Source organism: Pseudophryne corroboree, chromosome 1, assembly GCF_028390025.1.
Source record: "Pseudophryne corroboree isolate aPseCor3 chromosome 1, aPseCor3.hap2, whole genome shotgun sequence".
NCBI lineage: Eukaryota > Metazoa > Chordata > Amphibia > Anura > Myobatrachidae > Pseudophryne > Pseudophryne corroboree.
Window position 1 is genome coordinate 898,665,577 of NC_086444.1, and position 24,299 is coordinate 898,689,875.

The following is a 24,299-nucleotide window of genomic DNA, read 5'->3' on the forward strand; positions in this document are numbered from 1 at the left end:
TCATCAGCAATACCTGAGATTTGCGATTGGCAACTGCCATTACCAGTTTCGGGCGTTACCTTTTGGTTTAACAACGGCTCGTGTTAAAAAGTCATGGCGGTGATGACGGTGGTAGTCCGCCGTCAAGGGGTCAGGATACTGCCGTATAAGGACGACTTGTTAATCCTGGCAAATTCCCCAGAACTTCTCCTGCGTCATCTAGATGTGACTGTCCGGTTTCTGCAAGCCCACGGGTGGCTCATCAACTGGAAGAAGTCATCCCTGATCCCTGCTCAGAGCATGGTGCATCTGGGAGCACTATTGGACACTCCCAACCAGCGGTTGCTCCTGTCTCAGGAGAAAGTCCTGAAACTTCAGGACAGGATTCGTTGCATCCTATCTTGTCTGCAAGTGTCGATACATTCGGCGATGCAGGTGCTGGGCCTCAATTTCGCTCTCGCCCTCTCCAGAGGCTGATTCTAGCCAAATGGGACGGCCTGCCTCACCGGATCAGGTCTCAAATGATCTCATTGACTCCGGAGGTCCGTCTGTCGCTGCTATGGTGGCTCCTGGGACCAGCAACTGTGCAGGGGCCGTCCGTTCTGGATATCCAACTGGTTCCTGTTGATGACAGATGCCAGTCTAAGAGGTTGGGGCGCGGTGCTGGAGCAGCATTCCCTTCAGGGGCGGTGGACCAAGGAGGAATCCCTCCTCTCGATCAATATTCTGGAGTTGCGGGCGGTCTTCAATGCCTTGAACCTAGCCCAGCATTTAATTCAGAACCGTCCTGTTCAAGTACAGTCGGACAATGCCACCACAGTGGCTTACATAAATCATCAAGGCGGCACTCTAAGCCGCCTACCAATGAAGGAAGTCTCACAGATTCTACAGTGGGCAGAACGCCATCTACCGGCCATATCGGCAATATTCATTTCGGGAGTCCTGAATTGGGAAGCGGACTTTCTCAGTCGTTGGGACGTGCATGCTGGCGAGTGGGACCTCCATCCAGAAGTGTTTCAACTCTTAGTGGAAAGGTGGGGTTAAGACGTAGATCTGATGGCGTCTCGACACAATCACAAGGTTCCGGTCTTCGGAGCAAGGACAAGGGATCCTCAAGCAGCATTCGTGGATGCGCTGGCGGTACCGTGGAGGTTTCGGCTGACGTACTTGTTCCCTCTGGTGTCACTCCTGCCCAGGGTAATTTGGAAGTTCAAGCAAGAAAAAGGAATTCTGCTTCTCATAGCTCCAGCGTGGCCCAGACGACACTGGTTCTCAGACCTGCAAGGCCTATCGTCAGAGTCCAATTTTGCTTCCACAACGCCCAGACCTCCTCGTTCAGGGCCCCTGTGTCTACCAGGACCTAGCCCGGCTGTCTTTGACGGCGTGGCTCTTGAAGCTTCCGTCTTAAGGGCTAAAGGGTTTTCTGTGGCGGTCATTCAAACTATGTTGCGGGCCCGGAAACCGGCTTCTGCTCTGATTTACTATAGGGTCTGGCATTCTTACTTTGTTTGGTGCGCATCTAACGATTATGATGCTTCCAAGTTTAGTATAGCCAAGTTGTTGGCTTTTCTTCAGCAGGGCCTGGACTTAGGCCTGCGTCTGGCCTTCCTCAAGGTTCAAATATCTGCCTTGTCGGTGTGGTCTCAGAGAAAAATTGCGACCTTACCTGATGTGCATACCTTTACTCAGGGCGTGTTGCGTATCCAACCTCCCTATGTCCCGCCTGTGGTTTTGGGGGCGTTACAAGAGTCTCCGTTTGAACCTCTTGGTTCAGCTAACCTTAAGTGGCTTTCCCTTAAGGTGGTGTTTCTGCTGGCTATTGCTTCAGCTAGAAGAGTGTCGGATTTGGGTGCCTTGTCCTGTAGTTCCCCATATCTGATATTTCACCGTTACCGGGCGGTTCTTAGGACTCGTCCCGGCTATCTGCCTAAGGTGGTTTCTTCGTTCCACCTTAATCAGGAGATTGTAGTTCCGGCACTTGTTTCTCCTGATCTGTCTCCCAAAGAGCGGTCTTTGGATGTGGTACCGGGCTCTCCGTATCTATGTGAAGAGAACTGCTCCTATTAGGAAATCTGATTCTCTTTTTGTTGTGTTTGGGTTTCTCAAACTGGGCTGGCCTGCTCACAAGCAAACTCTGGCCAGATGGATTAGAATGGTGATTGCACATGCTTATGTGGAGGCTGGTCTCTCTGCTCCTGATCACATTAAAACCCATTCTACTCAGTCTGTTAGACCTTCTTGGGCGGCCCAACGTGGTGCGACCCTTGAACAATTGTGCATGGTGGCTACGTGGTCCTCTGTGAACACGTTCTATACCTTCGTTACTACCGCTTCCCAGGATGCTTCCTTTGGACGCAGGGTTCTTGTGCTCACTACAGTGCGTCCCCTCCCATAAGGAACTGCTTTAGGACATCCCCTATGTCTATCCTTGTGGAGCCCAGTGTATCCCGCAGCAGAAAACGAGTTTTATGGTAAGAACTTACCTTTGTTAAAACTCTTTCTGTGAGGTACACTGGGCTCCACAAGGCGCCCACCCTGACGCACTTAGCTTCTTTGGGTTGGTATGGCATTAGCCGCTGACGCTTCTCCTGTCGGGAGAGTGTGGTGTTTGTGGCAACTGGCAGTTGTCGTCTTTTACTTGCTACTGCATTGGGCTGGTTAACAAAACTGAGCTCCTGTGCACGGAGGCGGGGTGATATAGGAGGCGGCGCTATGCTTCTTGGGAAGAAGGTCAAAGCTTTTGAGCCTGTTGGTGCTTCGGATTAAGATCCTACTCTACACCCCCTATGTCTATCCTTGTGGAGCCCAGTGTACCTCGCAGAAAGAGTTTTAACAAAGGTAAGTTCTTACCATAAAACTAGTTTTTATGATGTCGCAGAACTAACTCAGGAGACCACCGACGGGATGTAGGGGGAGTTTGTGACTGGTTGTCTCCTGACCGCTGGTCATATAACTACATCCCATCAATCAGTGGTACTTTCAGCCTATTACCGGTTACTCCAAAAGCAGGGGATTTGCGGGTTACCCCCCTGTCAGCCTGGATTGGTGTAAGCCAGGTATGAAAGATGATCAGTTTATTTTGCAACAGTTACTGTCTTGGAGGTACGCTTTAGTTTACATTGATAATGTATTCTCAGCATTGTAGTAGACTGTTATTTACACTATGATCCAGTTTAGTGTTTGTTTTTCCATAAGTGTAGAAAGGAAGTGATTTACTGGTATGCTGCCAGTAATGCTTACCAAAGCTTTTATGTGTTAACCTGCAAGAGGTGCATGCAGTGAATGACTGAGTATTTCATAGTCTATAAAGAGCTGTAGGAAGTAGCTAGGCCTGAGTGGCTGCCGACTGCTGTATCTGAGAGAGACACTAATGCAGTAGCAGGTGCAAATTTGTACACAGTGGATGTGTGAAAGTATGCTAATGCTGTAGCCGCTGGGAAATGTACGGAGATGCCTGCCGGCAGCGTCTCAGATCCCAGCACCTGTGTGCACACGCAGTGGAGGTCATACCGTGCGGTTGTGCAGAATGGCTGCGGTATTTGAGAAGCTGGCACCATGTTTTCTGCTTACAGGATATCTGATGTTGACTGAGACACGTCCAGAAAAAGGTGGCGGCATGCCTTCGTTTTTGCTGCCACTACCAGTTACCTCCCCAAAACAATCCCTGGCTGTCAATTATTTTAGGAAGAAATTTTCACAGAGAGAGAGAGACATGCTTAGCCTACCTTGGCGCATGTGCAGTGTGACCTTGGCCAATAATCGCTGAACGCCGTAAATATTGGCATTGCATAAAGTACCTCTGGTTCTGGCCCGGAGTGCGGCAACTAGTCTAAAATGTTACATGTACATAGCAACGTCTGTACACAAGATACAGGATATACTACAAGCATTTAAAAAAGAAAGTTATTGGTTGAGGTATATTTGAAGGTTGTTGTTAATATGTTGGTAGAGGAGGGGTATTGATGTAGTACCTAAGAAGAGAGGGTGAGTCACGAGGAATACTTGAAAGCCCCTAGAGAGAAAGAAATAGAGACTAAAATGGTTTATTTAGAGAAACTGAAATGATTGGCTCCCTGGGGTTGTATGCATGGAGTTCAATGTTTGTCTGCTCAAAGGTTGTTTGAAAAAAGCAAGCAGAGACCTAGGAGAATATCCTGGTAAATACCATTTTCTTTTTATTTAGATCTGAAAACCTCTCCCTTTCAGATTTGCCCACTTTAGCATTAAAACAGAATATCATGGTAGAAAAAGAATGAGGCAACATTCAAGGCTGGATTCAAATGTCCCCCCGAACTACCCCCCCCCCCCCCCCCCCATCCGCGAACACGCCCGCCGGTAGTATTCCCCGGGCATAGCAAGCTGAAATGCGTATAAAAAGACTTTTTTCTTTTCACGATTGTGCCTATTATTCAGTCGGGTTTAGGTGCTTTGCGCGCCTAAACCCGACTGTAATGGGTTCGATAACAGGGGGCATTTGAATATCACCCCTCTGTCTCTCGTCGGTTTAGTCAGGAGATCCGGGGGTGCAATAAGATTTGAATTCCCCTCTTTAGACTTATGGAGCCTTTTTTATAAATTATTTGAGAGATGTTTTTGGGGGGGTTTCCCACAAATATCCCCTGAATATATGTAGCTGGGGACCGCAGCAGACCTTGGGAGATCTGCTGTAGTCTCCCCCATTTTCTGTGGGGACTGCTTTTTTTTAGCCAAACTTCTCAAGCTCTTGTAATTATGCAATATATTCCAGTGCTTTGCTCCAGTAGCCAACGACATCTCTAGATCATAATATGGAGGAGGAGTGCATGATTGAGAGCTTTTGTAGTGTGTTGTATGAGGTGTGTGCATCCTGGATCTGCTACTTAGATGTATGAAACGGTATTTGGATATAGATTGATTTTGGGGAGCAAAAACATGGATTACACTGTGTGTGTGTGTGTGTGTGTGTGTGTGGGGGGGGGGGGGGGTCCGTTATTGCATGTTGTGAATAGAAATAAATGGGTATTGCTGTTAACTTCTCTTGGCTGGTGAGAATATTATAACTGTTTTTGAAAGATTGATTTTGAGGTAGCGAGTTGCCAGCCAACATAGCTCGAAGACATTCAGTCGAGCCAACTCGGACAGTGAGAAAAGGGCAGAGGATAGGTAAATGTAGGTATCATCTGCATAGAAATTATCCCAAAGCTGAAAGACTCCTTCCTGAACAGGATCCGCTAAAACGCTAAGCGCGACCCCAGCCTTAGGCTAGGACCACACAGAGCGGCCAAGAACGGGACCCGCTCTGCCGGAAGGAGCCTGCAGATGGACTCCTATGCAGCCGCCCACATACATGCGGCGGTGCCGCAGCCGCCGAATCGAACCCGGTCGATCTGGATGACAGGACAATGAGATTTCAAGTTGAACGCATACATTTGAATGTATGTATTCACACAGTGCACTGTGTTCTATTGAAGTCCCGTTGTGGCACTGGGCGGAACCTATTCTGTGGCATCCAGCAGAACAGGATCCGCGTGAACACACAACTCCCCTCCTGGCCAAGTGGGTCCCGCTGAACGGGACTCGCTTGGCCGCTATGTGTGGCCCCAACCTCAAAGAAAGCAGAGGGGAGGTGGATGTAGGGAAACAATCCTTTTAAAGCAGAGCTGGTCAAACCAGTTCTCGAGATCTACCAACAGTTCACATTTTCCATTCCTCCTAGCTGGTGCACAGGTGTAGTAATTACTAATTAAGATGTGCTGCATTCATTCCTAACTGACAATTCTACAGATATCCAGGAGACCTGGAAAACATGAACTGTTGGTAGATCTCGAGGACCGGTTTGGCCAGCCCTGCTTTAAAGGAACAACTTGATAAGAACTAGGACATGACTGTGTTCTGAAGAATGGACCACAATGTGATTTAAGGTTCAAAAACACGGGAAGATAAAAATGCACAGTAAAGATATCGTGCATATCGTCCAGTGTGTGTGCACGATAACTATGCGCTCTCCCGCGGGTCATTATCGTATATTTCTCGGACGTCCTAGTGGATGCTGGGTACTCCGTAAGGACCATGGGGAATAGACGGGCTCCGCAGGAGACTGGGCACTCTAAAAGAAAGATTAGGTTCTATCTGGTGTGCACTGGCTCCTCCCTCTATGCCCCTTCTCCAGACCTCAGTTAGAATCTGTGCCCGGCCCGAGCTGGTTGCACACTAGGGGCTCTCCTGAGCTTCTAGAAAAGAAAGTATTTGTTAGGTTTTTTATTTTCAGTGAGATCTGCTGGCAACAGACTCACTGCTACGAGGGACTGAGGGGAGAGAAGCGAACCTACCTGCTTGCAGCTAGCTTGGGCTTCTAAGGCTACTGGACACCATTAGCTCCAGAGGGATCGAACACAGGGCCCGACATCGATCGTCCGGTCCCGGAGCCGCGCCGCCGTCCCCCTTGCAGAGCCAGAAGACAGAAGAGAATCCTGAAAATCGGCGGCTGAAGACTTCAGTCTTCATTAAGGTAGCGCACAGCACTGCAGCTGTGCGCCATTGCTCCCTGTGCACACCACACACTCCGGTCACTGATGGGTGCAGGGCGCTGGGGGGGGGGCGCCCTGGGCAGCAATTAGAGTACCTTACATGGCTAATTGACACATAATACAGCTTTTAAGCTGTGTATATGTGCATAATCCCCCGCCATTATACAGATAAAAAAGCGGGAGAAGTCAGCCGAGAAGGGGGCGGGGCTATCTTCCTCAGCACACCGGCGCCATTTTCTCTTCACAGCTCCGCTGGAAGACGGCCCCCCAGGCTCTCCCCTGCAGTTTCCAGGCATCAAGGGTAAAAAAGAGAGGGGGGGCACTAAATTTAGGCGCAAACTATATATAAAAGCAGCTATAGGGAAAATCGCTTTTGTTAGTGTAAATCCCTGATTATATAGCGCTGTGGTGTGTGCTGGCATACTCACTCTGTCTCCCCGAAGTACTTTGTGGGGTCCTGTCCTCAGTCAGAGCATTCCCTGTGTGTGTGCGGTGTGTCGGTACGGCTGTGTCGACATGTTTGATGAGGACGCTTACGTGGAGGCGGAGCAGGTGCCGATAAGTGTGATGTCGCCCCCTGCGGGGCCGACACCAGAGTGGATGGATATGTGGAAGGTATTAACAGACAGTGTCAACTCCTTGCATAAAAGGTTCGATGACGCAGCTTTGGGACAGCCGGCATCTCAGCCCGCGCCTGCCCAGGCATCTCAGAGGCCATTAGGGGCTGAAAAACGCCCGCTACCTCAGATGGCAGACACAGATGTCGACACGGAGTCTGACTCCAGTGTCGACGAGGATGAGAAAAATGTACAATCCACAAGGGCCATCCGATGTATGATTACGGCAATGAAAAATGTGTTGCACATTTCTGACATTAACCCGGTTACCACAAAAAAGGGTATTATGTTTGGGGAGAAAAAGCAGCCAGTGACTTTTCCCCCATCTGATGAGTTAAATGAATTGTGTGAAGAAGCGTGGTGTTCCCCAGATAAGAAACTAGTGATTTCTAAACGGTTACTAATGGCGTACCCTTTCCCGCCAATGGATAGGTTACGCTGGGAGACATCCCCTAGGGTGGACAAGGCGCTCACACGCTTATCAAAAAAGGTGGCACTGCCGTCTCAGGATACGGCCGCCTTAAAGGAGCCTGCAGATAGAAAGCAGGAGGCAATCCTGAAGTCTGTGTATACACACTCAGGTACTATACTGAGACCTGCTATTGCTTCAGCGTGGATGTGTAGTGCTGCAGCAGCATGGTCTGATTCCCTGTCAGATAACATTGATTCCCTTGACAGGGATACTATTTTGCTAACTATAGAGCATATTAAAGACGTAGTCTTATATATGAGAGATGCACAGAGGGACATTTGCTGGCTGGCATCTAGAATTAATGCAATGTCCATTTCTGCCAGGAGAGTATTATGGACTCGGCAGTGGACAGGTGATGCTGATTCTAAAGGGCACATGGAAGTTTTGCCTTATAAGGGTGAGGAATTGTTTGGGGACGGTCTCTCGGACCTCGTGTCCACAGCAACAGCTGGGAAGTCGACTTTTTTTACCTCAGGTTCCCTCACAGCCTAAGAAAGCACCGTATTATCAAGTACAGTACTTTCGGCCTCAAAGGCAAGCGGGTCAGAGGCGCATCCTTTCTGCCCAGAGGCAGGGTTAGAGGGAAAAAGCTGCACCAGACAGCCAGTTCCCAGGAACAAAAATCCTCCCCTGCTTCCACTAAGTCCACCGCATGACGCTGGGGCTCCACAGGTGGAGCCAGGTGCGGTGGGGGCCCGTCTCCAGAACTTCAGCGACCAGTGGGTTCGCTCACAGGTGGATCTCTGGGTTCTACAGCTATCTCAGGGATACAAGCTGGAGTTCGAGACGTCTCCCCCTTGCCGTTACCTCAAATCAGCCTTGCCTGCTACTCCCAAGGAAAGGGAGGTAGTACTGGCGGCAAATTCACAAGCTGTACCTCCAGCAGGTGATAATCAAAGTTCCTCTCCTTCAACAGGGACGAGGTTACTATTCCACAATGTTTGTGATACCGAAACCAGACTGTTCGGTGAGACCCATTCTAAATTTGAAATCCTTGAACACTTATATAAGGAAGTTCAAGTTCAAAATAGAATCGCTCAGGGCGGTTATTGCAAGCCTGGAAGAGGGGGATATTATGGTGTCACTGGACATCATGGATGCTTACCTACAGGTCCCCATGTACCCACCTCACCAGGAGTACCTCAAGGTTGTGGTACAGAACTGCCATTACCAATTCCAGACGTTGCCGTTTGGTCTGTCCACGGCACCGAGGGTGTGTTCCAAGGTAATGGCCAAAATGATGATACTCCTTCGAAAGAAGGGAGTTATAATTATCCCGTACTTGGATGATCTCCTTATAAGGGCGAGGTCCAAGGAGCAGTCGTTGATCGGAGTAGCACTATCTCAGGAAGTGCTACAACAGCACGGCTGGATTCTGAATATCCCAAAGTCGCAGCTGGTTCCTACGACGCGTCTGCTGATATTGGGCATGTTTCTGGACACAGAACAGAAGAAGGTGTTTCTCCCGGAGGAAAAGGCCAAGGAGTTGTCATCTCTGGTCAGAGACCTCCTGAAACCAAAACAGGTGTCCGGTGCATCATTGCACGCGAGTCCTGGAAAAGATGGTAGCTTCTTACGAAGCAATTCCCTTCGGGCAGGTTCCATGCAAGGAACTTTCAGTGGGACCTGTTAGACAAGTGAGGATCGCATCTTCAGATACATCGGCTGATCACCCTGTCCCCGAGGGCCAGGGTGTCTCTGCTGTGGTGGCTGCAGAGTGCTCATCTTCTCGAGGGCCGCAGATTCGGCATTCAGGACTGGGTCCTGGTGACCACGGATGCAAGCCTCCGAGGTTGGGGAGCAGTCACTCAGGGAAGAAACTTCCAAGGACAATGGTCGAGTCAGGAGACTTCCCTACACATAAATATTCTGGACCTAAGGGCCATTTACAATGCCCTAAGGCAAGCAGAACCCATGCTTCAAAACCAGCCGGTACTGATTCAGTCAGACAACATCACGGCTGTCTCCCATGTAAACCGACAAGGCGGCACAAGAAGCAGGATGGCTTTGGCAGAAGCCACAAGGATTCTCCGATGGGCGGAGTATCACGTGCTAACACTGTCAGCAGTGTTCATTCCGGGTGTGGTAAACTAGGAAGCAGACTTCCTCAGCAGGCACGACCTCCACCCGGGAGAGTGGGGACTTCATCCAGAAGTCTTCACGCAGATTGTGAACCGTTGGGAACGGCCACAGGTGGACATGATGGCGTCCCGCCTCAACAAAAAGCTAAAAAAGTATTGCGCCAGGTCAAGAGACCCTCAGGTGATAGCTGTGGACGCACTAGTGACACCGTGGGTGTACCAGTCGGTTTATGTGTTCCCTCCTCTTCCTCTCATACCCAAGGTACTGAGGATAGTAAGTAAGAGAGGAGTAAGAGCTATACTCGTAGTTCCGGATAGGCCAAGAAGAACTTGGTACCCAGAACTACAAGAAATGATCTCGGAGGACCCATGGCCTCTGTCTCTCAGACAGGACCTGTTACTGCAGGGGCCCTGTCTGTTCCAAGACTTACCGCGGCTGCGTTTGAAGGCTTGGCGGTTGAACGCCGGATCCTAACGGAAAAGGGCGTTCCAGATGAAGTGATTCCTACGCTGTTAAAGGCTAGGAAAGACGCTGCCTGAAGTTCAGACGTTGTTAAGGGAGTGCTGCATATTCAGCCCCCTTTTGTGCCTCCAGTGGCACCTTGGGATCTCAACGTAGTGTTGGATTTCCTAAAATCACATTGTTTTGAGCCACTTCAGAACGTGGAGTTGAAGTATCTCACGTGGAAAGTGGTCATATATATTTGGCCTTGGCTTCGGCTAGGCGTGTGTCAGAATTGGCGGCTTTGTCATGTGAAAGCCCTTATCTGATCTTCCATAGGGACGGGGCAGAATTGAGGATTTGTCCCCAATTTCTCCCTAAGGTGGTATCGGCGTTTCATTTGAACCAACCTATTGTGGTGCCTGCAGCTACTCGGGACTTGGAGGCCTCCAAGTTGCTGGATGTAGTCCGGGCCCTGAAAATCTATGTTTCCAGGATGGCTAGAGTCAGAAATACTGACTCGCTGTTTATCCTGCATGCACCCAACAAGCTGGGTGCTCCTGCTTCTAAGCAGACTATTGCTCGCTGGATCTGTAGCACGATTCAACTTGCACATTCTGCGGCTGGACTGCCGCATCCTAAATCAGTAAAAGCCCATTCCACGAGGAAGGGGGCTCTTCTTGGGCGGCTGCCCAAGGGGTCTCGGCATTACAACTTTGCCGAGCTGCTACCTGGTCGGGGTCAAACACGTTTGCAAAATTCTACAAGTTTGATACCCTGGCTGAGGAGGACCTTGAGTTTGCTCATGCGGTGCTGCAGAGTCATCCGCACTCTCCCGCCCGTTTGGGAGCTTTGGTATAATCCCCATGGTCCTTACGGAGTACCCAGCATCCACTAGGACGTCCGAGAAAATAAGACTTTACTCACCGGTAATTCTATTTCTCGTAGTCCGTAGTGGATGTTGGGAGCTCGTCCCAAGTGCGGATTTTCTGCAATACTTGTATATAGTTATTGTTATGAGCCATCTGTTCAGTGAGGCTCAGTTGTTATTCATACTGTTAACTGGGTGTAGTTATCACGAGTTGTACGGTGTGATTGGTGTGGCTGGTATGAGTCTTACCCTGGATTCCAAATCCTTTCCTTGTAGTGTCAGCTCTTCCGGGCACAGTTTCCCTAACTGAGGTCTGGAGGAGGGGCATAGAGGGAGGAGCCAGTGCACACCAGATAGTACCTAATCTTTCTTTTAGAGTGCCCAGTCTCCTGCGGAGCCCGTCTATTCCCCATGGTCCTTTCGGAGTACCCAACATCCACTACGGACTACGAGAAATAGAGTTACCGGTGAGTAAATTCTTATTTTATATCAACTGAACATGCAGTCCAATTTAGGGTATATCTTTCATTACTGCATGTTCAGGAATGGGAGGGATGACGTCACTGATCGATATCTTTTACTATATCATTCAGTGTGTATGCTCTATATCGTTCATGCTGGGGATATTTCAAGGAAAATCTTTATCTTTATTGAGGCAAAGTCTTCTTGTGTGTATGCCCCTTTATAGTACTATTAGAAGCGTGCAATAGCCTTTAGACTTGGCGGTGACCAAATCTGGCAGTCTCTGTGGAGTGTAAGGAACGAAAGCCAGATTGAAGTATGTTTTAATAGGTTGTGTGAGGTGAGTATTGGTACGCCTCTCAAGGAGATGTGAGAGCAAGGGAACTCATACCACTTCTCCACTGCTGCAATAATCTGGGTTATTGCCGGGTCTCCCTAGGTTGGGACTTGGCAGAAAAGGGTCCTTGAAAAAATAAGCTTGGTCCAGTAACCTGTTACTTTGACCCATGTAGCGGTGCAAAAAAACTATTCTGTTTACCCCACCACCACCCCACCCCCGATCTAAAGTTTAACCACCAATCTGTGCCCATATGTTGCTGATATTTTTCATTGATCTGCAGATTATTTTTTTTTATTCAAAAATCAGAACTGCAAATCATTAAAGTGCCCATTTCAATAGTAAAATACTAGTAATGATCTGGAAGTTAGCTGATCGTCTAATACAGGGGTTCTCAAACTCGGTCCTCAGGACCCCACACAGTGCATGTTTTGCAGGTAACTCAGCAGGTGCACAGGTGTATTAATTACTCAGACACAGTTTAAAAGGTCCACAGGTGGAGCTAATTATTTCACTTGTGATTCTGTGAGGAGACCTGCAAAACATGCACCGTGTGGGGTCCTGAGGACCGAGTTTGAGAACCTGTGGTCTAATACACTACCAAATTATAGCCCTGATTTATCACTCAAATAAAACCTGTTCTACAACCTTATAATTTATGCTTCTGATCACTTTTTGGTAGTAATCAGGGGTCTGTAAACGCCTTACATTGCCTTTTTTTTTTTCTTTTTTCTTTTTTTCGTCTGCAAAATTGTTTCAATTAATCATAGATGCATGGGTCCTTTAGAATGCTATAGCTGCTCTCAAAATCTACGTGGAGTTTGAAAAGTAGCTGGATCCACTTCACCATGATGAGTATCACAAGAAAATCTGAGAGCAAATATTGCAGAGAAGTATAAACTTGTTTAATTTAATAGGCAATATTTCTGAGTGTGAGGAGTTTTGGTAGAGTTCAATAGCATGGAGGTTTCAAGTAATGCAATAGTTTGCAAGTAATCAGAGGTTTTGAAGTATTTAGGAAACCTGCAACTGAGCACAGTCTAGAAAAGCATAGGTTCTCAAACTTGGTCCTCAGGACTCCAAACCATTCATGTTTTCCAAGTCTCACAGAATCGCAAGTGAAATACTTAGCTCCATCAGTGGATATTTTATAATACGTCATTGACTAATGAATACACTTGTGCTTCTGCTAGGTGACCTGGGAAACGTGACCTGTTTGGGGTCGTGAGGTCTGAGAACCACTGCCATAAGGCAAGGTTTCAAGCAGCGTTTCTCAACCCCGTCCCTAATGGTTCACATTTTTCCAGTCCACCTAGCAGCTGTACAGGTGCTTTACCAGCTGTCACAATTTAAAAATCCACAGGTGACCTAGAAAACAGGAACTATTTGGTTCTCAAGTTCTGTCCTCAAACACACTGGTTTAAAGGATTTAATGCAGGGTTTCCTAAACTCTGCCATTACATTCCATGTTTTAAGGATATCCATGCTTGAGCACAGGTGACTTAATTCGTATCACAGTCAGTTTGATTTAATCATCTGGACTCGAGCAATGATGGCCTGTAATGGTGGAGTTTGGGAAACTCTGATTTATACCACTTTTACACCAAAATCCCGGATCCGACCTCGGATTTGGAACACTGTTCCAAGCTGAGTCAGACCTGGGACACCCCCCTTTTTACACCGCAGTGCCAATCCGGGATATTCCCAAATTGGCCGAGTGCAGTGTGTTTTGGGCTGGTGCTTAGTGATGACATCCCCTCCAAGCGCCCTGGGAAACCCTGCAGATCGGGACTCTGGAGCGTCACACTGGGGGCAAGCCCAGCAATCTGGAAGATGCTGTGCTGCTTCCGGGCACCCGACACGGCGCTGCTGTCTGCATAGACAGCGTGTGCTGTGACCCCCAGCTTCCTGACTGCCTGTTTGGGAGGTCTGCCATACTGTAAATGGGTACCGGGTCGGATGACTCTGCTTGCCCATTTACACCGCCTCCTGTACCCAACCCTGCACGCAAGCTGGGTTGGATTCCCAGGAAAATGGACCTTGGGTTTTGGAGAAGGACCCTTTAACACCGCCTACAATTCTGGGATATTGCGCGCGCCCGTAAAATATCCCAGGATATTTCAGGCGGTGTAAAAGGGGTATTATAAGGTGATGATAGCACTGGTGTGTTGACTATAGGATGTGTTCGCTTTTGTTACGTAGCAAAGGTGCCCTATTGTATAGACAACTGGTGACTGTGGGGGCCATTGGAGTACACTGAGCTTATTTTCATGTCTGTATAACCAGTAACCATTTTGAGATTATAAAATTATATATGCTTTGTGATACGCAGTGATCTCATGCCGTAAGTAGCCTTTTAGGAGATGGGTAGACTGTGACAAGAAAGATGCACATGGTCCGTAACAACTCCCTGGTAGGCTGTGGTGGTAAAACAATGCTCAGTTGGTATTGGGGAGCCTAATTTGTGGTAAGAAATAATTCCCCTCACCATTACTACACTGCCACAACCAGCATGAATCGATGATGCAAAGAAGGATTGTTTTGTGCTGTTTTACATTATATTCTAACCCTACCACCTGTATATTGTAGCAGAAATCATGATTCATCCCATTAGGCAACATTTTTATACTCTTCAGGTGGCCAGTGTTGGTGAGCATGTAGCCTCAGTTTCCTGTTCTTAGCTGGCAGGAGTGGAAGCTGGTGTGGTCTTTATGAGTCTGTAGCCCAACCAATCCAAGGCTTGACATGCTTTTCTGTATAACATTGTTTTATACGTTGTTTAAGTTATTCTCAACGTTTTGTTGTCTTTAATCAGTCTGGCTATTGTTATCTAACCTTGCTCATTAACTAGGATGGTTTTGCACAAAAATGTCAGGAGATCAGCAGTTTTTGGGATACTCCAACCACCCCATTTGTCGTCTGGCACCAACAATCATTCCACAGTCAGTCACTTGGCAGTGGTTCTCAACCTCTGTCCCCAAGTACCCCCAACAGTTCATGTTTTCCAGGTCACCTAGCAGTTGAACAGGTGTATTCATTACTCACTGACACATTTTGAAAGATCCACCGGTGCAGCAAATTATTTCATTTGCAATCTTGTGAGGAGACCCGGAAAATATTAACTGTTGGGGGTACTTGAGGACCGAGGTTGAGAACCACTGACTTAGGGCATATTTGTTCTCCATTCTAGTGTTTTGATCTGAACAATGAATACACCTCTACACCATGTCTGTCTTACCTAATGCAGTGTCCACTGAGTGTATATCATTGTGGAAAACAAGAACCACTGACAGTATTTGTAATTTTAAACTACTTTTTCAGTTTTGACCAACTTTTGCAACTGTTTGTTCTGCAGGTTTTATGGCAGCTGGACATCTTTCGACGCAGTTTACGTGGACTTACTGGACATGTTTGTTTAGGAGAAGCTTGCATATTTTGTGCTTTAAAGGTAATTTATTATGTTTACAAATATACCTTAAAGTGAACCAGTCACTTACATATTTGTGATAGACCTTTTTTTTTTTTTTTTTTTTTTTTTTATAAATGTAGTGGTTTTATTCACTAGAAACCATGGTCGTTCCTTGGACATTGTTTTTCCTTCAGGAAAATCATCATTTGGTTACTAGTTTGGTAATGTGGCCAATAAATTATAATGTATTTAGAATGGTTTATATACTGTTAGACATTTCCTGTCATTCAACACCCATGAGAGCCTACGACTCCAGTCACAGATGGCTACACTGTAAAGAGGCACATAATGAAAACTTTCTAAGAAAATAAATATATTGGGTTGACATTAAATAGTGTTTTCGTTGCCATACAGTCTTATTGCTCCTTATTTGTGCCATAATGTCCATCTTCTGAACAAACTGCGTTTAAATTATATTTGGAACATTTTGTGTTACGGATAACTAAAGTATTGAGTGCTTTATGAAAGGTGCTGATTTTAGCTGAGAGGCTGGGCCCATGGTGAGGTGTTTTTTGTATAGCACTATGCAATAGGACTATACATCCTCAGTGATCGCGCGGAGCCCAAAAAAAAGTGTTTTCAAGGACCCCTCACTTTTAAAAATTTTGGTTTTTCCTGTCCTTTTCTGGGTCCCATCGGAATGAAGGTTCTTAATAATCTTATTAATGATTAAAAATATAAAAATACAGACTTGATTTGGACAGTACAAAAGTGTTGCAAGGGGAGGAGGGGGTGACAATGCTGCTGGGCTGTGTAGCATACAGGACACCCTGCACCAGAGCTGTAACTAGACATTTTAGTGCCCTTCGGCAGAAAGTGAATAGGTGCTCCACCTCCTAGATAGAAAAGAAAAGACAGTGTGCGCCGGAGGCTTGCAGCAAAATTGGGGGCGTGGCTTCGTAGGGAAGGGGCGTGGACACACAATAGTGCCATTTCACATTACACCACATAGTAGTGCTGCTTATACACATTGCACCAAGTAGAACCTCCTATACACACTGCGCCAGGTAGAACCTCCTATACACAGTGCACCCTCAGCCCCTCAGTCGTCCACTGCAAACAGCGACCCTGGAACCCCCTACAGCAAGCCCATCCACCACCCCACACAGCCTGCTGCAGTGCGGGCACACATGCTCACCGTTGCGTAGGTCAGTCTCTTGGTGCTGGCGGCGGAGCCCAGGGTCAGCATGCAGCGGGGAGGAGGTGACGCTGTGCCGGGTGAGCGGGGCCAGTCTCATGGTGCTGGCGGCGAAGCCCAGGGCCAGCATGCAGCGGGGAGGAGGTGACGCTGTTCTGGGTGAGCGGGGCCAGTCTCATGGTGCTGGCAGCGGAGCCCAGGATCAGCGCGCAGCGGGGAGGAGTATTCCAAGCGTGGCAGGTAATGGAGGGAGACACTGCAGGCTGGTGATTGGCTGGAGACTACAGGAGGTGATTGGCTCGAGAAACAGCCAGTCACCTCCTGTGTGCCGCTGACTGGCTAGGCGATGAGATACAGATGAGCGTGTCCTGTGGGACAAGCTCATCTTCTAAACGTGAGTCCCAGGTGGCAGTTTTGGGGTAAAATACGCGCCACATCGCGTTTTTACAATCACTAATCCCCTCATTCTTCATATTAATGTTTCAAATAGGTTGAACATAACGAAGTCTGGGAATTGTAGGATGGTAATCTGTTTGTTTCTGTCACTTGTAGTCGATATTTGCACAGTTTCAAACTAGCCGGGAAAAGGTGCTCCCGTCAGATGCTATGAGACATGCCCTTGCGGAGAGCTTTAAAGATGAGCACCGCTTCCAGCTTGGCTTCATGGATGATGCTGCAGAATGCTTTGTGAGTATCGCATCATGGTTTTTATCTAAACCTCTGTGTAATGAAAGAAGGTGATCTTGTGTTGCTTGCAGACATCCTATAATGCTCATGATCCCAAACGTAGAGGCAATATAAACACAGATTTATATTTCCGTGGAACTACAGTTATGTAGCAAAATTCAGCTTTGTTGCTGTTATACTAAACTAAAAACAGCATTTTCTTATTTTAGTAATCTGTCTGTACCAGTGTGTGTGTATAGGTATATATAGATGCACTAGGCAGCACTCCAGATGACATATAATAAACAACGAATGAACATAAGTGAAATGTTCTGAAACGTTGACATCAACGGGACTAAGAGTCCTTTATTATAAGTCACCTGGAGTGCCGCCTTAGTGCTTCTATCTGAGTGCCATATATATATATATATATATATATATATATATATATATATATATATATATATATATATATATATATATATATATATATATATATATATATATAAATTTTTCCACTCTCTGGACAAGAGTATACAGACGCCTGACCACTACACCAACAGGCACTGTAATGACATTGCATTGAAATACATATACTTTACTGTAGAGTTGGACCCCCCCTTTTGCAGCTATAACAGCTTCCACTCTTCTTGGAAAGCTTTCCACAGGATTTTGGAGTGTTTCTGTGGGAGTTTGTGCCCATTCATTCTGTAGAGTATTTATAAGTAGGACGGGCTCGCAATCTCCGTTCCAGTTTATTCCAAGGGTGCTCAATGGGCTTGAGGTCATGGCTCTGTGCGGGCCAGTCAAGTTCTTACACACCAAACTCATCAAACCATGTCTTTATAGTGCTTGCTTTGTGCACTGGAGCATAGTCATGTTAGAATAGTAAAGGGCCTTCCTCAAACTGTTGCCACAAAGTTGGATGCCTAGCATTGTCCAAAATGTCTTGGTATGCTGAAGCATTAAGATTGCCCTTCACTGGAGATAAGGGGGCTAGCTCAAACCCTGAATAACAGCCCCATACCATTATCCCTTCTCCACAAAAGTTGGCATAATGCAGTCAGGCAGGTAACATTCTCACAGATTCTGCCAAATCCAGGCTAGCCAATGTGACTGCCAAACAGAAGTGTGATTCGTCACTCCAAAGAACACGTTTCCATTGCTCCGCAGTCCAGTGTCTGTGTGTTTTACACCACTTCATGCGACACTTGGCATTGGACTTGGAGATGTGAGGTTTGTATGCAGTTGCTGGGCTATGGAAAAACATTCTATTAAGCTCCTGCCGCACAGTTTTTGTGCTTTCATTAATGCCAGTGGAAGTTCCGAACTCTTCAGCTATGGAATTGGTGACTTTTGCTCGCTGTGCACCTTAAGTCGCTGATTTCACTGTGATTTACGTAGTCTTCGGCTTCATGGCTGAGTTGCTGTTCCTAAACACTTCCACCTTCTAATAATAAAATTTAGTTGACCGTAGAATATCCCGCAGGGATGACATTTGAAGTGACTGCATGGCTAGGTGCTTTATTTTATACATCTGTGCAAACAGGTCTGACTGAAACACCTGAATTCAATAATTAATAGGTGTGGGCTAATACTTTTGTCCATGTAGTTAGTGTGTGTGTATATTATAATTGCATGATTTCCTATTTAAAAGTTTTCCTTAACTTCCTTTATTCAAAGCTTCAAGCTCCTTTATTTTAACTAAATTTCTCTAATGTCCTAGAGGATGCTGGGACTCCGTAAGGACCATGGGGAATAGACGGGCTCCGCAGGAGGCATGGGCACTTTAAGAAAGACTTTGGACTCTGGGTGTGCACTGGCTCCTCCCGCTATGCCCCTCCTCCAGACCCCAGTTTTAGACTGTGCCCAGAGGAGAATGGGTGCACTGCAGGGAGCTCTCCTGAGTTTCCTGCTTAGAAAGCATTTTTGTTAGGATTTTTTCTCTTTTTCAGGGAGCACTGCTGGCAACAGGCTCCCTGCATCGAGGGACTGAGGAGAGAGGAGCAGACCTACTTAAATGATAGGCTCTGCTTCTTCAGCTACTGGACACCATTAGCTCCAGAGGGAGTGAACACAGGTTTGTCCTGGGCGTTCACCCCAGAGCCGCGCCGCCGTTCTCCTCACAGAGCCAGAAGAAACAAAGACAGAAGATGTCTCAGGCGGCAGAAGCCTTCGGTGCTTCACTGAGGACAGGATACGATGGGAATCTTCCCCGAAGGTAGACAAGGCGCTGACACGCTTATCCAAGAAGGTGGCACTGCCTTCTCGGGATACAGCTTCCCTCAAGGATCCTGCTGATTGTAAGCAGGAGGTTACCATGAAGCACATTTACACACATTCCGGTACTATTGTTAGACCGGCTATGGCTATGGCATCGGCCTGGGTGTGTAGTGCTGTCGCAGCATGGACAGATTCCTTATCTACGGAACTTGACACCCTAGATAAGGATACCATTCTAATGACCCTAGAGCATATCAAAGATGCTGCTTTATATATGAGGGATGCTCAAAGAGACATTTGTTTACTAAGCTCCAGAATAAATGCTATGTCTATTTCTGCTAGGCGACTCCTGTGGACCCGACAGTGGACGGGGGATGCCGACTCAAAGCTGCATATGGAGTCGTTGCCTTACAAGGGGGAGGAGTTGTTTGGAGAAGGCCTCTCGGACCTTGTCTCTACTGCTACGGCCGGTAAATCGAATTTCTTACCTTATGTCCCCCCGCAGCATTCTAAAAAGGCACCTCATTATCAAATGCAGTCCTTTCGTTCCAATAAAAGCAAGAAGGTACGGGGAAAAGGCAAGGGAAAAAAGCTGCATGCAGCTAGTTCCCAGGAGCAGAAGTCCTCCCCTACATCTGCAAAGTCCACCGCATGACGCTGGGGCTTCCCGGGGGGAGTCAGCTCAAGTGGGGGCACGTCTTCGATTTTTCAGCCAGGTCTGGGTTCACTCACAGGTGGATCCCTGGACTATAGAGATTGTTTCTCAGGGATACAGGCTGGAATTCGAAGACGTGCCTCCTCGCCGGTTTTTCAAATCGGCTCTCCCAGCTTCCCCGTCAGAGAGGGAGTTAGTGTTGACTGCAATTCAAAAATTGTATCTTCAACAGGTGATAGTCAAAGTTCCTCTTCTCCAGCAAGGAAAGGGGTATTACTCAACCCTGTTTGTGGTCCCGAAACCGGATGGTTCGGTCAGGCCCATTTTGAATCTAAAATCCCTGAACTTGTATTTGGAAAAAGTTCAAGTTCAAGATGGAATCGCTCAGAGCGGTCATCGCCAGCCTGGAGGGGGGGGAATTGGATGGTGTCCCTGGACATAAAGGACGCATACCTTCATGTTCCGATTTTCCCTCCTCACCAGGTGTTCCTGAGATTTGCAGTACAGGACTGTCATTACCAATTTCAGACGTTGCCGTTTGGGCTTTCCACAGCCCCGAGAATTTTCACCAAGGTAATGACTGAAATGATGGTGCTCCTGCGCAAGCAGGGTGCCACAATTATCCCATACTTAGACGATCTCCTCATAAAGGCGAGATCTCGGGAGAAGTTGCTGGACAGCGTGTTGCTGGACAGCGTGTCGCTGTCGGTGAGGATGTTGCAGGGGCACGGCTGTATTCTCAATATACCGAAGTCCCAGCTAGTCCCTACAACGCGCCTGAACTTTCTGGGTCTGATTCTAGACACAGACCAGAAAAAGGTTTTTCATCCGATGGAAAAGGCTCAGGAGCTCATAGCGCTGGTCAGGAACCTATTAAAGCTAAAAAAAAAAAAGGTTACAGTGCATCACTGCACGCGTGTCCTGGGGAAGATGGTGGCATCGTACGAGGCCATCCCCTTCGGAAGTTTCCATGCGAGGACCTTTCAATGGGATCTACTGGACAAATGGTCCGGGTCCCATTTACAAATGCATCAGAGGATCACCCTGTCTCCCAGAGCCAGGGTATCTCTCCTGTGGTGGCTGCACAGTGCTCACCTCCTAGAAGGCCGCAGGTTCGAAATTCAGGACTGGATCCTGGTGACCACGGACGCAAGCCTCCGAGGTTGGGGAGCAGTCACACTGGGAAGAAATTTCCAAGGTCTCTGGTCGGATCTAGAGACTTGTCTCCACATCAGCGTCCTGGAGTTGAGTGCCATATACAACGCCCTACGCCAGGCGGAGGAATTGCTTCGGGACAAACCGGTTCTGATTCAGTCAGACAATGTCACAGCAGTGGCTCATGTAAACCGCCAAGGCGGCATAAGGAGCAGAGCGGCCATGGCAGAAGCGACCAGGATTCTTCGCTGGGCGGAAGGCCATGTAAGCGCCCTATCAGCTGTATTCATCCCGGGGGTGGACAACTGGGAAGTGGACTTCCTCAGCAGGCACGACCTGCATCCGGGAGAGTGGGGACTTCATCAAGAAGTCTTCGCACAGATCGTGGGTCGGTGGGGACTGCCTCAGATAGACTTGATGGCGTCCCGTCTCAACAAAAAGCTAAAGCGGTATTGCGCCAGGTCAAGAGACCCTCAGGCGGTAGCGGTGGACGCTCTAGTGACACCTTGGGTGTTCAGATCGGTCTATGTGTTCCCTCCTCTACCTCTCATACCCAAGGTGTTGAGAATAATAAGACTAAGAAGAGTAAGAACAATCCTCATTGTTCCAGATTGGCCACAAAGGACTTGGTATCCGGATCTGCAAGAGTTGCTCACAGAAGATCCGTGGCCTCTTCCTCTAAGACAGGACCTGCTGCAGCAGGGGCCCTGTCTGTTCCAAGACTTACTGCGGCTGCGTTTGACGGCATGGCGGTTGAACGCCGGATCCTAGCGGAAAAAGGTATTCCGGAGGAGGTCATTCCTACCCTGATCAAGGCTAGGAAGGACGTGACATTGAAACATTATCACCGTATATGGCGAAAATGTTTCTTGGTGTGAGGCCAGGACTGCTCCTACGGAGGAGTTCCATTTGAGTCGTCTGCTTCACTTCCTGCAAACAGGAGTGACTTTGGGCCTAAAATTAGGGTCCATAAAGGTCCAAATTTCGGCCTTATCCATTTTCTTTCAAAAGGAATTGGCTTCTCTTCCTGAAGTACAGACATTCGTGAAGGGGGTGCTGCATATTCAGCCTCCTTTTTGTACCTCCAGTGGTGCCGTGAGATCTTAATGTGGTATTAAAGTTCCTCAAGTCACCTTGGTTTGAACCACTCACAACAGTGGAGTTGAAATATCTCACTTGGAAAGTGGTCATGTTGTTGGCCTTGGCTTCTGCGAGGCGTGTTTCGGAATTAGCGGCTTTGTCACATAAAAGCCCCTATCTGGTTTTCCACGTGGATAGGGCAGAATTGAGGACTCGTCCTCAATTTCTGCCTAAAGTGGTCTCTTCTTTTCATATGAATCAACCTATTGTCGTGCCTGTGGCTACACGGGACTTGGAAGATTCCGAGTCCCTTGATGTGGTCAGCGCTTTGAAGATTTATGTGGCCAGAACAGCGAGGGTTAGGAAAACTGAAGCGCTGTTTATTCTGTATGCAGCCAACAAAGTTGGCGCGCCTGCTTCAAAGCAGACTATTGCTCGCTGGATCTGTAACACGATTCAGCAGGCGCATTCTACGGCAGGATTGCCATTGCCTAAATCGGTTAAGGCCCATTCCACTAGGAAGGTGGGCTCGTCTTGGGCGGCTGCCCGAGGGGTCTCGGCATTACAGTTGTGCCGAGCAGCTACTTGGTCGGGGTCAAACACCTTTGCAAAGTTCTATAAATTTGATACCCTGGCTGAGGAGGACCTCCTGTTAGCTCAATCGATGCTGCAGAGTCATCCGCACTCTCCCGCCCGTTTGGGAGCTGTGGTATAATCCCCATGGTCCTTACGGAGTCCCAGCATCCTCTAGGATGTTAGAGAAAATAAGATTTTACACTTACCGGTAAATCTATTTCTCGTAGTCCGTAGAGGATGCTGGGCGCCCGTCCCAAGTGCGGACTTCTTCTGCAAAACTTGTATATAGTTATTACTTACATAAGGGTTATGTTATAGTTTCATCGGTTTAGACCGAGACTATGTTGTTTGTTCATACTATTAACTGGGTAGTTATCACAAGTTATACGGTGTGATTGGTGTGGCTGGTATGAATCTTGCCCTGGGATTCCCAAAAATCCTTTCCTCGTACTGTCCATCTCCTCTGGGCACAGTTTCTCTAACTGGGGTCTGGAGGAGGGGCATAGAGGGAGGAGCCAGTGCACACCCAGAGTCCAAAGTCTTTCTTAAAGTGCCCATGCCTCCTGCGGAGCCAGTCTATTCCACATGTCCTTACGGAGTCCCAGCATCCTCTACGGACTACGAGAAATAGATTTACCGGTAAGTGTAAAATCTTATTATAATTTATTTATTTATTTTTTCAGGAGAACATATTGCAGCGCATTCACTTCCATATTGTGCCAAATAGTGAGGGTGATATGTGCACCTCAAAATCTTGCATCACTCATCAGAAGTTTGCAATGACTCTATATGAGCAGGTAAGAAGCTTCCATTTCAGTTAAGTTTGAAAACCTTTTTCCAATTTAACTTGATAATTGAATTTTTATTTTGTTTTGTTTTTTTCCTCAGTGTGTCTGTCGAAGTTGTGGAGCATCATCTGATCCTTTGCCTTTTACAGAGTTCGTGCGTTACATTTCCACTACAGCACTTTGGTAAGCTCAAGAAATTTTTGGTTAGTCCTATACACAAACACAGAACAATTGTGTACCCCAGTGATCAGCATTGGTAATTAATACAATCAAAACACTTGGGCTCTTAGCTAGGACTCACAACTAAGTGATTATACCTATGTATAGAAATATAGGTCAGATGAATGCTCTAGTAAGCCATAATACATTAAAAAAAATGTAGAGAGGAGCATTACTTATATTGTGGGATTTCAAATGTCAAATCGTACTCTTAATACATCCACATATAAATGGGAATATAAAAAGGCACAATATAGTGTAGTACGTTTCAACAAATTTTAATTTCTTTTAAAAGGGATAAAGTGCCAAAACACATTTCACAAAATATACACTATGCTAATGGATAAGATGGAGGTGTACCAGATATCTTGAGAAATAGGGCCTTATGGTAAATATGGAACCCATGTTCTAGGTCCTATGGTCAGCTTTTGTCTGAATCTCCTTTCACTTGTGTAGGTAGGATAGCGCTCCTGTCACCTGCTCCTCAAGGCAGTGTGTTCCTAGCTAGACTGTGTGAAACGGAGTTAGAATATGTGTAATGCCCTTGCATTAAATGTTGATTA

General features: G+C 47.2%; 1 protein-coding gene across 1 annotated transcript in view; it reads left to right on the forward strand.

Moving 5' to 3' along the window:
- USP53 (ubiquitin specific peptidase 53) overlaps positions 1 to 24,299 on the forward strand; it is a 99,648-nt gene that overhangs the window by 21,209 nt on the left and 54,140 nt on the right. The window contains exons 2-5 of the mRNA XM_063920235.1: positions 15,123 to 15,215; positions 16,927 to 17,061; positions 23,413 to 23,526; positions 23,618 to 23,700. Coding sequence (XP_063776305.1) covers positions 15,123 to 15,215; positions 16,927 to 17,061; positions 23,413 to 23,526; positions 23,618 to 23,700 — 425 coding nt within the window. The remainder of the gene's footprint in view (positions 1 to 15,122; positions 15,216 to 16,926; positions 17,062 to 23,412; positions 23,527 to 23,617; positions 23,701 to 24,299) is intronic.